At 44.0% G+C, this 15,417-nt stretch overlaps 1 protein-coding gene across 4 annotated transcripts in view; it reads right to left on the bottom strand.

The window, feature by feature from the left end:
• Window positions 1–3,588, bottom strand: part of LOC144771520 (uncharacterized) — a 107,232-nt gene extending 103,644 nt beyond the window's left edge. The window contains exon 1 of one of the 4 annotated variants that reach the window (XM_078655932.1): window positions 3,414–3,588. In XM_078655932.1, coding sequence (XP_078512058.1) covers window positions 3,414–3,501 — 88 coding nt within the window. In that variant the 5' untranslated portion in view covers window positions 3,502–3,588. The remainder of the gene's footprint in view (window positions 1–3,413) is intronic. The other 3 variants (XM_078655930.1, XM_078655931.1, XM_078655928.1) reach the window with 3 other exon arrangements.
• Window positions 3,589–15,417: the final 11,829 nt, after the last annotated feature.

The following is a 15,417-nucleotide window of genomic DNA, read 5'->3' as shown; positions in this document are numbered from 1 at the left end:
GGTCCAAAGATAACCCCAGACCTGTCCCTCTGCTATGATTAATAGCTGCATTAGATTGCCTTAAACGTTGCTATTGTAAATAAGATTGCTCACAAACCTATTTCTAAGATGTTAGTAGTATTTATGTGGAAGTTTACAAACATGTGCTGCTATATTGTTGATGATTAAAACTAGGATTATTTATTTTGAGCAGCTCAAATTTCAATGCATTCAAATGGATAACTATTAGCTTTTAGGCACAATTTAAACATTTGTCAGGAGCACAAACCTGATTTTAGGGATATGAACTTTGAGACACATTCGCCATGGCAAAGTTGTTCTTCTGCAAGAGTTAGCTGTATATTGTCTTTTACTGAAAATGGTTTTGCTCATAGCATTTTAAGAACAAGAATGGATAATAATCCAAAAATTTTAAATGCTGGTAAAGTGATTTTAACAGCAGAATGCTCTTCCTCACCTTGTCAGAAAAAGTTATTTGTTGAGCCAAAGACGTACTTGCTAAAAAAGGTTTATTATTTCAATTCAAATATTCTATTGAAAAGGAGTAGCCAGACAGAAATAATATTCCCACTTGAGACACATCCCAAGCTCTTCTCATGCAAGATTTCTTATGGTAAAATGGGGTCAAAGTTTCATTCCTCTGAGCATCCCAATACAGAGGTTTTCAATAAGTAAAACACAGATGTATGCACAGATATCTGCCACAGACATACTAACTCCTGAGCAATCCACGCCCCACCTTCTCACCATGAGTTGTTAAACCTTATGCACCAGGCACCCATACCGGCCAATCAACGTCACCGGTGTCTACTTCTCCTACGGCCCATACATTGTCCCAGAACTGCCCTGGAAGAAGGGCCTGACAACACTCTGAGCCAGTCTCTCATAGAGCTCTCATCCCCTTGATGTTTGATGCAAATATCAGGTATCGATGAAAATGCCACACATAAACCCGCTAAGCTATATTTGACCCACCGTTGAAAAGCTTTAATACACTATTCTCTATATATCGTTTCATATTTGCAGAAAATATTTAGTTACATTGATTTCAATGAATATCAAACGTGGAATGGTGGCAACTATGCATCAGTTTTCACAGGACAGGGAAGGGGCACACTAGTACAAATATAGTTCTATGGGCTCAGTAGTATTCTAGCATTTAGTCACCTGGTCCAGATGTAAGGACATTTAACAAAGCTTTGCATAGGTTTCCTAAAAGGCAACGTAGTCGAAATCTCTGAAACAGTATCTCCTTTTCTGGCTCATTCTGCCTTCTCCTCATCCACAAGTTATTGATCATCTTTGCCTGATTTCTTTTCAGGGTACATAACAATTCTGCAGGTGTTATTAGAGTATCTATCTGATAATCCCAGCAGACCCCGATAGCAGCCCTCCTGCCCCAGCTTCAGCTAACATCAGCAGGGGCCTTAGGACACTACTGCTGTATTATGGCTTCACCACCGAGGTTCAGCAATGAGCTGGAGTACTAGCATCCTTTAAAGAGGATAGAGCGCACACGTGGCACTGGGTGATGCCATTTTAAGAGGAGTGGAGCTGTGGAATTCAATGCATTTCGGATGGAGCAGACTATTAGAAATTAGCAGCACAATGATGGACCTGGTCATATTGTTTGGTCTGGGTGATGGTACCATTCTCTACCTTTATTTGTTTTCCCTGTATATAAAGTTACTTTACCAATTCATCAGTTTAAAATAAGAATAATGCAATTTTTGAAGACTTAGGAGGGCATTCAGCTGTAGTTTATTGGAGTAGATGTTTAGAGAAAGGGGAATTTATTGGCAGATAAATCTCTTGTTTAAAGTTATAAGTTTTGTACTCAAATTGGAGAACATGGGGGCATATTACCAACGTTAAGCGATATTTATCGCTATCGATGCTTAGCAACGAATTCTTTAACGCTAAGCATCGTCAGAAATTATCGCAGATAAACCTTGCTATTATCAAGGTTTATCGCAAATGCGATAAAAAACGGCCGCAATGCATGAATATCGCTGAAAAGTCAGCGATATTCATGCATTACCGAGCTAATGCTCTTAGCCATGTTATCCACCTCCCATTGGATAACATGGCTAAGAACTGGTCTGGGCAGGTGTTAGTTTTTGGAGATATCGAATATCTCCAAAAGTTGGTAATAGGAGATAGCGATGTTAGCGATCTTGGCACGCCCACTTTGCATGTCATTAGTGATAAATATCACTGACATGCAAAGTGGGGCCCAAGATGGTCGCTATCTCCTACTAGCTGTCGCTAACTGGTGTTAGCGACAGCTAGGTAATAGGGAGATAATTTTATCTCCGCTTTCTTGGCTTTTAAAACCAAAAAAGCAGAGATAAACCACCTTGATAATATGCCCCATGGTCTCCACTGGAGGTGGGTTTGAGGAGATCAGCCTTAACCTTCGGTACAGAAAGATTTAAAATGAATGACTAAATATCAACAATACATTTACACTACTCAGGGAGCTGGCGTGCTCTACCTAGTTGCAGTCATGGCATGTAGCCATATCCATTGATCACTTGCCACTAGCCGTCCACCTCCACAGCAGGAGCCCAGCTTCTCTCCAATCACTGGGTCATCATATATTTGCCTTGGCCCATTGGAGCATTCTGCTTCCTTTTGACTTGGTACGTGCTATAAAGTACCATATAGATATAGACACATACACTGATTTGTGACTGATCATCTCATAAGGTTTGAAAGGGTGAACAGCATAGTTTCCTCATTACCTCCACTCCTGCTATTCAAATGTCCTTTCAGATATCAGACCTGTACGTTGTATTTCACCACTCTTCAGGGCTGCTTCTGCTGTTTGACTACAACTGTCTTTTTTAAATTTTACACTTTGGTAATTTTAGCCAACATTTTACACCTCTAATTGGCATATATAATTGCACACTAGAAACCATTTTCAAGAATGAACAACTGAAAGTTTTTGTAACGGTCATACAGCCAATGTCATGTTGCACAAAGCTTTTATGACGTCATTATACATATATCAGTTTTGGACCATGACAGAGCTATTAGCGGTCAATCATTTATTAGAGTGTTCAAATGTTTTTTGCATTTTGCCAAAACATCCCCTGAACATAGTTTGTTTTTGCTGACTCTTTCAAAGACATACTAAATCAAAGACCTTCCAGATGTTCCCTACCTTGAAATAAACACATTTCGTCTCTAAGCTGCTAAAGGAAGGCCCCATGTGCCACATGGACAAAAGGAAGGAACAGATTATGTGGAAATAAAACCAAAATGTTATTCTGTGTTACTCCCCAACTACATTTGTGTTCATTTTTTGTCTCAGAAATTATGGGTCAACCTACAGATTTGCCTTGATGAACCTTATTTTTAAGTTGGCTGGTCTATACAATATGGATACATTGATCATACATTACCTTCGTCAGATTCAGCAGGTTGTACATTTAAAAGTATGACTCCCAAAACAAGGGCCAGAGCCAGGCCATAGGACACCTTGAGAGCCATGGCTTAGTGCAGTCTCCTTAATTCAATCTGTTTGGCAGATTCTGGACGTGGATTGCTCTTCGAGGTGTGAACGCCACTTTTATATCCTCAGATTTGTTTGTTTATAAGGTTTGATATTTTTGCATAAGCATCATCTCTGTCACGTAAGTGACATAATATTGTAGTAAAACTAGTCAGTTGTTGTTTGGTGCATTGGCAAACAGGAGGGTGACTTTTATTGTATTTGCTGATGGATCCCTCTGGCACTCTGTTTAGGGGACCAGGACTCTGCTGATCCTGATAAACAGCTTGTTGACAGCTCATTTATGCTGTGTAAATAGTCAAAGACAGATGCGGCCCTCTTTAAACAACAGTAATGGGCTGTCTGTCTGGCTTTGCTGCCAGAGAGAGAGACATGAAGAGAATATATGATGATGAATGTAGTGAGTCAGGGCTGTGTGTGGGGTGGGTATTCAGCAAAACAGAATTCAAAATGCCCCACCTATCAGGCCTATCTATCAGGGCCTTAACTTTACAAGCAAACACAATGATTTATTTCTCAGCAATGAGTACATTAACCCATAAGGCAATCCATGTCAATTATGTTTTGCTTCATGTTGAACAGTGCATATGTTCCTATTTCTTAAGAGTATTTTCTTTACCTAGATGCTGTGTATCTGCAGCTTTGTTCTTCTTGTCATATATTAAAAGCCCATTTTGTGTATAGCATACTGCAAACTGAGTTGCGTCTGGAAGTCAGATGAGTTCAGAAAGGGAATGAGTGTCCATGGTAGCACGACAGAGCTCTGGATTTGAGGATGAATGCAGTGTGAGGTTCTCACAGTGCCAGTATTTGGGCCATACATTTGTATTCCTCCTCTAGGGTCTTTCAATCCTTGGCACCTCAGCAGACTGGCCACCTAACTGTAATTATGAATCTATGGGATTCTCCTGAGTTTGGAAACTGACAGAAGAGAGCTATGATGAAATATTCCAAACAAGGGTTGGGCTTCCCATAGGATGAACGTACCTGAGGTGAAGGTCCGACCACCCCCACACTGGGAAACGGTGCCCTGCAAACCGCCACAGTACCACCGCCTCTGAGGAGATCCAGGATCCAGCAGTGTGTCGGTGATGGCCTGTGGCAGGAATATGCTGGCAGTGCCGCAGCAGCAACTCACTAACCATCGTAGAACCCTGGTCCAGGCCATGGTGATTAGTCGACTTGACTATGGCACTGCTCTGATGGCTGAAGTGGGAGAGACCTTGCTTGCTAAACTGCAAGTGATTCAGAACACTGCAGCAAGAATGATCTTAAATCGCCCAGCAGGGTCTCCCTCAGGTCCCTTGCTGAGAGAGCTTCACTGGTTACCTGTGAGGAAGCGATCTCACTTTAAAATCGGCTGCCTCACTTAGAATGCCTTAAATGGCATAGGCTTCTACTACCTGCAAAAGAAACTTACTAAACATGTATCCTGTCGAAACCTTAGATCTAATACATTAGCCCTTTTGCAGGTCCCCCGAATACGTCTTAGTCGTACAGGGGGTAAAGCTTTTTCGTACCTTGCTCCACGATACGGGAACCAACTACCTATTGCCCTGCGTGAATGTGCCTCATATAGTATCTTCAGGAAACAACTAAAAGCTTTCCTGTTTTAGACTTTGCCGTTATCTTGATTCCGGTTTATTTTTAGCCTTCTTTTTCTCTATGCAAGCGCTGAGATGCTCCCGGGTGAGTCTTGCGCTATAGAAGTTCCGATAACATAACATATCTTAACTGCAGATCATATTCTGAGTTGCCAAACAACTACCCTTTCCATGTTGGTGAGCCTGCCATAAAAAAGGGTGGTGGTGAGGCAAATAAGGGGGCACTAATAGGGCCTCCTGCCGCCTCTGAGCCCAGGGTGTACATGCAGGGAGGCACATGTAGTTCCCCACTGGATTAGCACTTCCAGTTCCTGCACAGAGTGTCATGAATGCCACATCGTGCAGGAAGGTGCATTCGGTGCTCTGACTGTGGCAGTGTGCATGTTAGGCTCTTCTATGACCTTGACAGGCTATCTTGTCAGACTGTCACAGCACCACCCACCAGACCAGGATTAAACTCCTAATCTGGCAGGCAACAGCACCACAACTTTGGCAGTTCTACAGCAGATGGAACATTACACCGTCTGATGTAGGACCGTCAAAGTCATAATCAGTCCCTAAGTAAAATAATCATAAATATCCTAGTGTGGGGAGTACATAACTGGCCAGGGCACGTGCAACTGGGCTCCCTTTATTAGTAGGGTTACCTGACTGGTGAAACCTGAGTTGGATAGGCGTGAGGTGGGTGTTAGCACTTCCCCTAGGAAGGGGTTGCTGCATGATGTGCCCAGAAGGACACTACAACTATCACAAAACACACAGCCACTGGCTTTTTCAGTGGTGATGTTGTACTTCATTTCTCCTGTCTGCTGCCATAATTTTATGGTTGAGATTTCTGTCAAAGAAGATAAAGATATGATAACTGCCATTGTGTTTCAAAGCCTTGCAGAATTATATCCCCTTCATGTTGAGCAGGATATCTGGCACTGGGGTACAAGGTAGGTAAGTTAAATGAAACTATGTATGCTCCAGTCAAACCATTTTTTTATCTGTTTCACAACGTTCAAAAATATCTAAATCTGCCTGACTATGCTGGCACAATTAAACATTTATCTATATTGTAACCACTTTGTGCCCAATTCACAACAAAAAAGTAAAAGGTCATGCAGAGAGTTTTTTTCTAACTCACACACTTCCCTGGGGTAGTCCTGAAAAGCTGTACCAGAAGCAGGTTTTCCGACTTGGAATTGTTTTGTGACATGTCTAATAGACTCCTATTTCCCCTGTGCAGAAATCTACAGATGGGACATTTTAGCTTGAGGGGTGGAGTTGCTGTGTAAATGTACATTTGTCTTTCTTTTCCTCTGTGGGAAAAACATTTTTCCCTGTAGAGGAAGCTCTTCACCTATACTGTCACCAAAATTTATGTTATGTTCTGTGTATTTGTAAGTGCACTATCACCCCTAAGGGTATCCTGGCGCTGTGCAGGTTTGTACACCTACCCCAGCCTATGGTACACTGGTTAATTGAAAAGCCAGGTCATCAGCTCCTTGCAAATTCAAGAAGAGGGGAGGAGGCTCCTTTGTGAAGCAGGAGGTAATTCCAAGCTTTAGGAGTGATGTAAGCAAATGATTGTCCTCCTGTTCTGGTTCTGCATATGCATGGGCTGTGTTTGAGTTGGAGTCCTGCCGAGGGGAGGTGTCTGGCTGCTTGGTAGAAGAAGATGCAACTTTTCAGGTAGGTAATTTCAACCGGACAAATGCTGGACCCTATTTTCTCTAATCTGTCCGACCTTAGCAGCAGTCCTGCCCTCCCACTATCCTGGTCTGATCACTTTGCAGTGCTTTTTACACTAAGAGTGGTGTCTTCCTCTCCGCTGCTCGACTCGGCCTCAGGCCAGAAAACTAGAAGTTGGGCTGAGCTTAATGGTCCACCATTCAATAAGATTCTAGTCGACAATAGACCTGATCTCAAACAAATTTCTATTAGAGATCATGAATGTATCCGTAACTGGATGTTGGAAGCAGCAGAAAAATGCCTCCCACTTTCTACTAAACGCTCAAGCAGATACCTGCCCCCGGCACCCTGGTTCACTGATAGGCTTAAATGTGAAAAGACCAAGTGTAAAACATTAGAAAGGCGCTGCCGGAAACACTATAATGAAGATATTAAAACGGTATACAAAAAGTCCTTAAGCGAATTCCATATTCTCTGTATTCTCACTAAAAGTTCTCCAGGCAAAACACTGCACTACAACTCTATTTAAAGCGGTAAAAGAGCTATCCGGCTCTGAGAAAAGGACAACCTCCCCCGCCCTCACCCATAGTCAATACAAAGAACTTGCTCTCTACTTCACTGGCAAAGTTGAAGATATACATTCTCTGCTGAGAAGCAAAAACCCACACGACACCTTGTCGTGGTTGTGGATTCACCCAATGCTATATGGGACCCTGCTACAGCAGATCTTATATGTAATACCAGATCTTCTTTGAAACTGGAAACTTGGGCCCCCTTGGACTCCACTTCCCTCAACCACCTCCTTCTAAATACCAAATCTGGTTCCCCCTCGAAACCCTACCTCTTCATGTGCTGAGAAAGCTTGACACCTCCATACTATCGATGATACTATGGTCCTCCCTCTCCTAAAGAAAGCCACCTCCGACCCTGCAATTCCAACTTATTACTGCCCTATATCGTAGCTCCCCATTTTTCTTAACATTTTTGGGAAGCACATCAATGGCCAGTTGACCTCTTTTGTTGAATCTCAGAACATTCTTCGCACCTCAAAATCGGGCTTCAGAGCTGGTTTCTCTACTAGAATCCACTCTTTTGGGGGTGATGTAAATGCGAAGGCTCCGGTTAGATGACGGTGAAACTGCAGCAATCATTCTATTGGATCTCAGCTCTGCTTTCAACACGGTGTCACACTACATCCTTGTGAGAGCCTTGCAGTCATTGGGCTTGGATGGAATGGCCTTGGAATGGTTCTGTTCCTTTCTCAAGAACCGAACCTTCCAGGTCTCCTCTACATTGGCAAGCTCCAGCTCTCATGCTTCCCAATATTGAGTACCACAGCTCGAGGCTGAGTCCACTGCTATTCAATATATATGTTCAACCTCTAGTGGAGGTTGCTGGAAATGCCGGACTATCCTTTTTTTCCTAGGCTGATGACACTCAGATTATTTTCTCCCTCTCTTCGTCACAAGGACACGAGCCCTCAATCCTTATGTCAGGATTGAGCAAAGTTACTTCCTGGATGCAAAGAAATCTACTCAAATTACAAGGTGACAGGACCAAAGTTATGATCTTAGGCAAAAGACATGACCTTTGGGGACCGCAACACAGGCCCCCAGAATTGGGGGCTCTGCCCACGCCGGTGAACTATGTTCGGAATCTGGGTTTCATCATAGATGAACATCTGTCGTTGAAACAACAAGTAGCCAAGGTGTTGTCCACCCGTTTTACAGTCTTGAAATAGTTAAAGAAGATTCTATGGCTGAACCACCTCCCAGCACAGAGAACTAAAATCTATGCCCTGTTTTCTTCAAGACTGGAAAACGGAAATGTCCCATACCTGTGAGCCGATGAAGTGACTATCCAGAGGCTTTAGCTGGTGCAAACCGCATCAGAAAGACTTATTTTTCATCTGCCTAAATTCTCCTCTGTCTCAGGGATTTTACGAGACTTACACAGGCGGACGGTGTCAAAGCGGGGGAAAGTTAAGGCTCTGTGCTACATGTTTAAAATTTAAACAGGTGCAGCCCCTAAATACCTTTAGGATCTGGGTCAGCGATACCACCCCTCTCGTCCTCTGCGCTCCGCCCAACATACTCGGTTTGTGGCTCCAACAATCAGATCGTATGAGAGGCAGATCTTCATCAAACCTGGGACCAACTCTATGGAATTCTTTACCAGCCTCCTTGTGAGATGAAACCTCTCTTAGGGCCATATGTAGGTAAATCCCAAATACTGTTTCTTAAATACCGATTATTAACGAATTTTACCGAATCGGTAATAAGAAATCGGTATTTTGGATGTAGGTAATAATTCGATAACAATTACCGAATCGGTACAATTCGGTAAATAAATACTGAATCCCCAACACCGATCGGTAAATTCCGAATTCGTAAATTCCGAATCGGTAAATACCGAATCGGTAAATTCTGAATCAGCTATTCTAAATCAGAAAAAACCCAGGATTCAGCCAATCAGGTGCAACCAGCCCTCCTCCCAACCAGGAAGTGGCCACACCCATGCAGGTGCAAGCAATCTGAAGCTGCTGGAGAGGCTGTGAGAGCAGAGCAGAGCCCTTGAGCCACTGGAAAACTTTACTCCTGGGAAAGTGAAAAAATGGCAAGCAAAGACACTGAGAGGGAAGGGGCAGAGAGGAAGAGGAAGATTAAATTCAGCACCATGGAGCTGCAGGTCCTCGTGGAGGAGGTAGTCAAGGAACACCACAAAATGTTTGGGAAGCAGTCCCTGCTGGTGGCAGAATCTGCCAAAAGGAAGATTTGGCTGGCAATACAGTCAAAGGTTAATGCGATCGGAGTGACCCCACGTGAGATTGACGACCTGAAGAAGAGGTGGTATGACCTCCGGAGCTTGACAAAGCGAAAGATGGCTGAGCTCCACAAACAGGCAAACCTGACTGGAGGAGGGAAGAACAGGGCACCTGCCCTGACTGAGCTGGAGGAGCTGGTGGAGTCCACGATCGAACCAGACAGCGTCTGTGGTGTTGGAGATGCAGACAGCTCAGCCCGAACTGCCACCAGAAAAGGTAAGAAGCATGCACAGCAATCACCCCCACCCCATCCCCTTGCCTTTCCCATTCCCCTTCCATTTCCCCTTCCCCTATGTGGTAGTGTTAACCCCACTCCTGTACAGGTAGCAACATACACCAGCAATGCATTATGGGAGATGTAGTCATTGAAACACCTATCATGTCAGACAGCACATCAAACAACAAGGCATGCGACATGCATCAGTGATAAGCAAGCTGAGGCAATAGCAACAGTGTTTCAGTGATCAGAATTTAATTGTATAAGCAGGGCTGCAGGAGCACAGAGCTAATGTACAAATTTCTGTCCACAGGCGAGACATCTTGCAGGCGTACCAAGGAGAAGGAAGGCAGTGCACCACAGAGGGAAGACACACAGGAGGCGAGCACAAGTGCAGGGAATACCACACAGGAAACTGCTGCACCACCCACCAGCACAGCCAGCCTCCCAAGACCTTCCAGCGTCACCACAGCTGCAGGCCTCCCCAGAGTGTTTGGCTCCCCTCTACTCCTGTCCTCACCTGAACTGTTTACGTCACCGGCTGTCACAATACCTGCAGTCCAAAAAAGCAAGAGGCATGTAGTTGCCACACTAATGGAAATGGAGTCATCAGCAGGAGACACGGAGGGGGGTGATACATCAACCATGGCCGGTGAGGACAGCAATGCCAATCAGCAGTCCAGCGCCGAGGGGGCCGGCACAGGTGCCAGACACCCCAGGGCCAGAGACAGCAGTGAATTGCAACATGTTGAGGGTCCCAGTGTCTTCTGTGGACTGGAGGGTAGCATGGTCAAAGTACAGCACATGCAGGGGAAGGCCATCCAGTCGGTACAACGCCAAATGGGGCACCTGAATGAGTTTATGACAAACATTGAAAAGGGCATCAGCTCAATGATGGAGGGAAGTAGAGAGATGGCTGCGGGCATGAGCGAGATGGCTGCGGGCATGCGGGACATGTCCCAGTCTGTGCTGCTCTTGTGCAGCTAGCTTGACCAGGACAGGGCAACAAGGCGGAAGGAGAGGCAGCGGGCAGAACAACATACAAGGGCAGTCAACCGCCTGGCCACTGCCACTTCCCTGCTTTGCAGGCGATGCGTAAACATACAGGAGGGACTGGCACACAGCGGCAGTGAAGTCTCCAGGGGCCTTGTGAGGGTGACAAGTGCTGTTGAGGTGCTGCTGACTGCGCAGTTGGCACATACTGTTGCTCTGGATGTGGGTGAGAGTGAGGAGAGCACCAGTAGGAGCAGCATGACAACCCCCCCTATTACTGACACACAGAGGAGCAGCTGGATCCATGGGGCTGCCACTGCCCACACACCCAGTGAGGACAGCCAGCCAATCTCATCCAGCACCGGTAGGCGTGGCCGCAAAAACTGATGCTGCCCACACTCCCTGACCTGGAATGGGTGAAGTAACCCAGGACTTCCAGAATGGATGGCTACAATTGGTCTTGCACATTTGTGCCTTTGTGTACTGGCGTAGTGCCCAAAAATTAAACTACGTTGTGTACATACTACACCTGGCTGTGTCTCCCTACTTACTTAGAAATAGTTGCGTGTGATCTCTGCCCGTCTCTGTCTCCCACTCCTGCTGTGTTGGGCTCAGGCTGTGCACATTCATCATTGTGGTCCTCATAATCACTTAATTTCACTTCTGTATCTTTCTTTGTAGCAAGGTTGTGCAACATTGCGCAAGTTGCAATGATCTTACAGCAGATATGGGGTGATTACTGACGTGCGCCTCCACTTTTGTGGAGGCAGCGGAACCTGCTTTTTAACAGCCCAAAGGTGTGCTCCACAACGTTGCGAGTAGATTTGTGTGCCACGTTGTATCATCTCCCACTCTGGGTTGATGGGTTCAGGTAGGGTGTCAGGATGAACGAGCGTACGGCATATGCGCTATCACCTATGTGGAAATGAGAGAGCCATTAATCACATGCGGAACAACACCTACATCTGCAATATCTATAAGAGTGTGTCACAGTGTTTTACCTAGCAGGTATACTTCTCCGAATTCCCCCGCTGTCAGGCCTGTGTAGATCTCACTGTTCTGAAAGATGTAGGAGTCGTGGGTGCTTCCTGGGAATTTGGCCACAATGTCTGTGATTATGTTGTTGGCATCACAGATTACCTGCACATTTATTGAGTGGGTGGACTTTCTGTTCCTGTAAATGTACTCTGTGGCTGCAGGTGGGCAGATTGGGATGTGTGTGCCATCAATGCAGCCGATGACATGTGGGAAGTTTGCCATTTGGTAGAAGTCAGTCTTGGTCTTTAACAGTTCCGCATGTGTGTCATGGAAGCTGATGTGATGATGTATTCTATGCATCATGGCCTCCAGGAACTTCCTGAAGAAACAGGATTGGCAGCTCTGGGACACACCACCTATCGCAGCTATCCCCCCCTGGTAGCTGCTGGATGCAAGCAGGTGTAGGCTACAGAGCACCTGAACATGTGGTGGTATGGCGTGCGCCCTTGTTGTTGGGTGCTCCAGGAGTGGGTGCAGGTCCCTTATCAAGTCCAGTATGGTGTGGGGGTGTAGCCTGTACCTTTCATGGATCTCTGCCTCAGTAAGTTGAAAGAGTGTGATCCGCTGTCTATAGACTTGCTCCTCCCGTCTCAATCAATCAAAGTTTACTTTATTTGGTTTATCACAACCTTAAAAGTGTACATGTAGTAAAATAAACATCAGTATAAAACATGGTAAAAATATGTTCCTTAAAATTTACGAATAAAAAAGAAGAACGCCCAGGTTTTAATCTGTCTCCCTTTTCAAGAGTAAAGTCTCTACCAGAGTCATGAATTTTACTCCGCGGCATATAAGGATGTTTGATGATGCGCCCAACCAGTTAGTGACCGCCTGCCTACAGGTGCGGATTCTTAAGACGTTTAAAATTGATTTCAACAAATGTCTTCTTTCGTTTTTTACTGTCTCGCACGTGCACATTAAGTGGTGCAAGCTTTCTGTATCATACCCACACAGGCGGCATGTCTTTTCTTGCTGATTGCTTTTCCAAGTAGGTATTAGATCTTTGGAGCAATGATCACCCATTCTATATGACATAAATTTTATTTTCAACGATAGCCGAAAATGAGCCTCAAGGTAAAGTTGTGGTTTTAATCTTTTATATGAATTGATTACAGACCAAGCGTGGCGGCGTTTGGCTAAAATCCCTTTGTCTTCTAGAAAGGAGAGTGACTTTGCATTTAACTTGCAAACTTTGTTGAAAGTTGTTCGTTCCAAATGGCTGTTCCAAACCTCCTTCATTTTTAGTGACTCCAGGGCAATTCCCAGATAAGAGCCCCAAGTGTTTGGTTCTTTTTCTTCGAATTGTTTCTTAATTTCCAGCCAGCAAAGGTTGTTTAGTGTTCCTGTTTCTGATGCTCTAAGTTTCCAGCACCATTTTACAAAGATTGCTTTCCTCTGGAAGACTTGATTTTGTAATCCGAATTCCAGGCGTATTTGTGCAGGAGACGATCCATTAAAAAGATTAAATACGGATTTATATACTCTAATCTGTAATTTATTTAGGATGTCGATTTCTTTCCCATGCCATATTTCTAGCCCATAAGACAAAGTGGGTAACAGTTGAGCTGCCATGACCTTTAGAAGATGGCTGTATGAGGGGCATTGAAGTTTCTTTTGGAGTAATTTATAGGCAAAGGTCAATGATTGTGCTTTTGCTGAGATATCTCTTTTTTGTTCTACCATTGACATGTTTCTGCATAATTTGATACCCAAATATTTATATGTTGCTGTTTCCTCAATTTGGATATTCTTTGCATACCATTTGAAATAGCCTTTACTCGGGCCCGCCAGTCTCACGACCTTTGTTATTTTGTTGTTAAGTTCCAAACCTACTATGTCGAGGTACTCTGTTAATTAGTCTATGACCCTTTGTAACCCTATGGGTGTGTGGCTTAGAACCACAATGTCATCTGCATATTGCAGAAACTGGATTGCTTCGTTTGCCAGTTTTGGTGGGTGCCCATTTGCCTGTAGTAGATAACTATTTAAATCTGCTAGATACACATTAAATAGGCTTGGCGAGAGTACACAGCCCTGTTTAAGTCCATTTCTTATATTTGTTTGTTTTGATAACCGTCTCCCATCACCAAGTTTTATTTTGGCCCATGTTTCACTGTATAAGGTGATTAATATATCTATTAATTTCTGCGGGAGGCCCCAGGAATCTAACTTTTTCCATAACCGGTCTCTTGGCACTCTGTCGAACGCAGATTTTAGATCAATGTAGCAAGCCAGTAGTCCAGCCTTCTTTTTTTCTGCTTTTTATATTAATAACGACAAAACGGGGAGGTTTGTCGTGCATCCCATGCCTTCTCTAAAATCCGTTTGGAACTTCGGGACTATATTGTTTTTATTTATCCATTCCTGTAGATGGCGTAATATGCATGATGGCAAAATTTTTGCCTCTACGTCGATGAGGGCTATCAGCCTATAGTTCCCTGGTTCCAATCTGCTCCCGTTTTTAAAAATAGGGTGGAAGATGTTACCATACCAGGACCTTGGTATCCTTTTATCAATGAAGAGTTGGTTGAAAAGTGGGGTAAGGTAGTTTGCCCAGAAGTCAGGGTCTTGTTTGAATATGGCGTTTGGTAGCCCATTTGGACCAGCTGCACCCTCAGTTTTCAATTTTTTTATCAACAGAGTCGTTTGTTCCACTGTTGTCAACGGGGAAGGCTCCGTGGGTACCCCACTTGGTGTTTCTTTTTCCCTTTTGTATGTTCCGTGTGTTATTACTTCATTTCCCACTTCCATTCCCTTGTTTGTTTCCTTCCTCGGTTCTATGCACGGGGATTGTCACATATGGTTGTTGTATAAGGTGTCTATGTGTTTCAGCCATGCGGTTTCACTTATTCCTATATTTAGCTGCCCTCCAGATCCTTTTGATAAATTATTGATTAGGCCCCAGAATTCGCTGCTGTTTGGGAGTTTACTTGTCCTTAACAGGTCTACCCATATTTTCCCAGTGTATAACCTTTTTGCCTTTCCACAATCTTTTTTGTATTCTTTTCGCATTTTCTGTAACTCGCTATTGTTTATAACCACTCCCTGTCTGTTTAAAGCGACCAGTTGTCTTAATTTTTTGGCAATTTTCTTTTTTTTGACTCTTAGCTTTGTGGTAAACCATGGCGGTTTATGGGCGTCATATGCATGTTTCACTGTTGACTTTGCCGGAAATCTTTCTAGCAGGAGTGTATATAGATTTTCCCAATTTTTTGCAAGCGAGTGAGGATCTGATGTCTGTATATTTTCTACTTGCGTATACACTGTTTCCATAATCTCATTTGTTATAACACCTCTCCATTTAAGTTTCCTTAAATTGTTGACTTCCGGGTTTGAGGCTAGCGACGCGATACATGCTTTTTGTTGTGAATTTAAATTCAGTATAATTTCCTGCGGGAAATGGTCACTTTCGGGTAGAGTTATAATACCGAAATGGTTAACCAACATTGTGAACTCTTTACTAATCAATGTGTAATCTATTATGGATTTTTTATTTCCAGACATGTAAGTGATATTAGCGGGTTGATCACCCTTTGTGTTT

This window comes from Lissotriton helveticus, chromosome 8 (assembly GCF_964261635.1).
Source record: "Lissotriton helveticus chromosome 8, aLisHel1.1, whole genome shotgun sequence".
NCBI lineage: Eukaryota > Metazoa > Chordata > Amphibia > Caudata > Salamandridae > Lissotriton > Lissotriton helveticus.
This window is presented reverse-complemented; position numbering and strand designations above follow the sequence as displayed.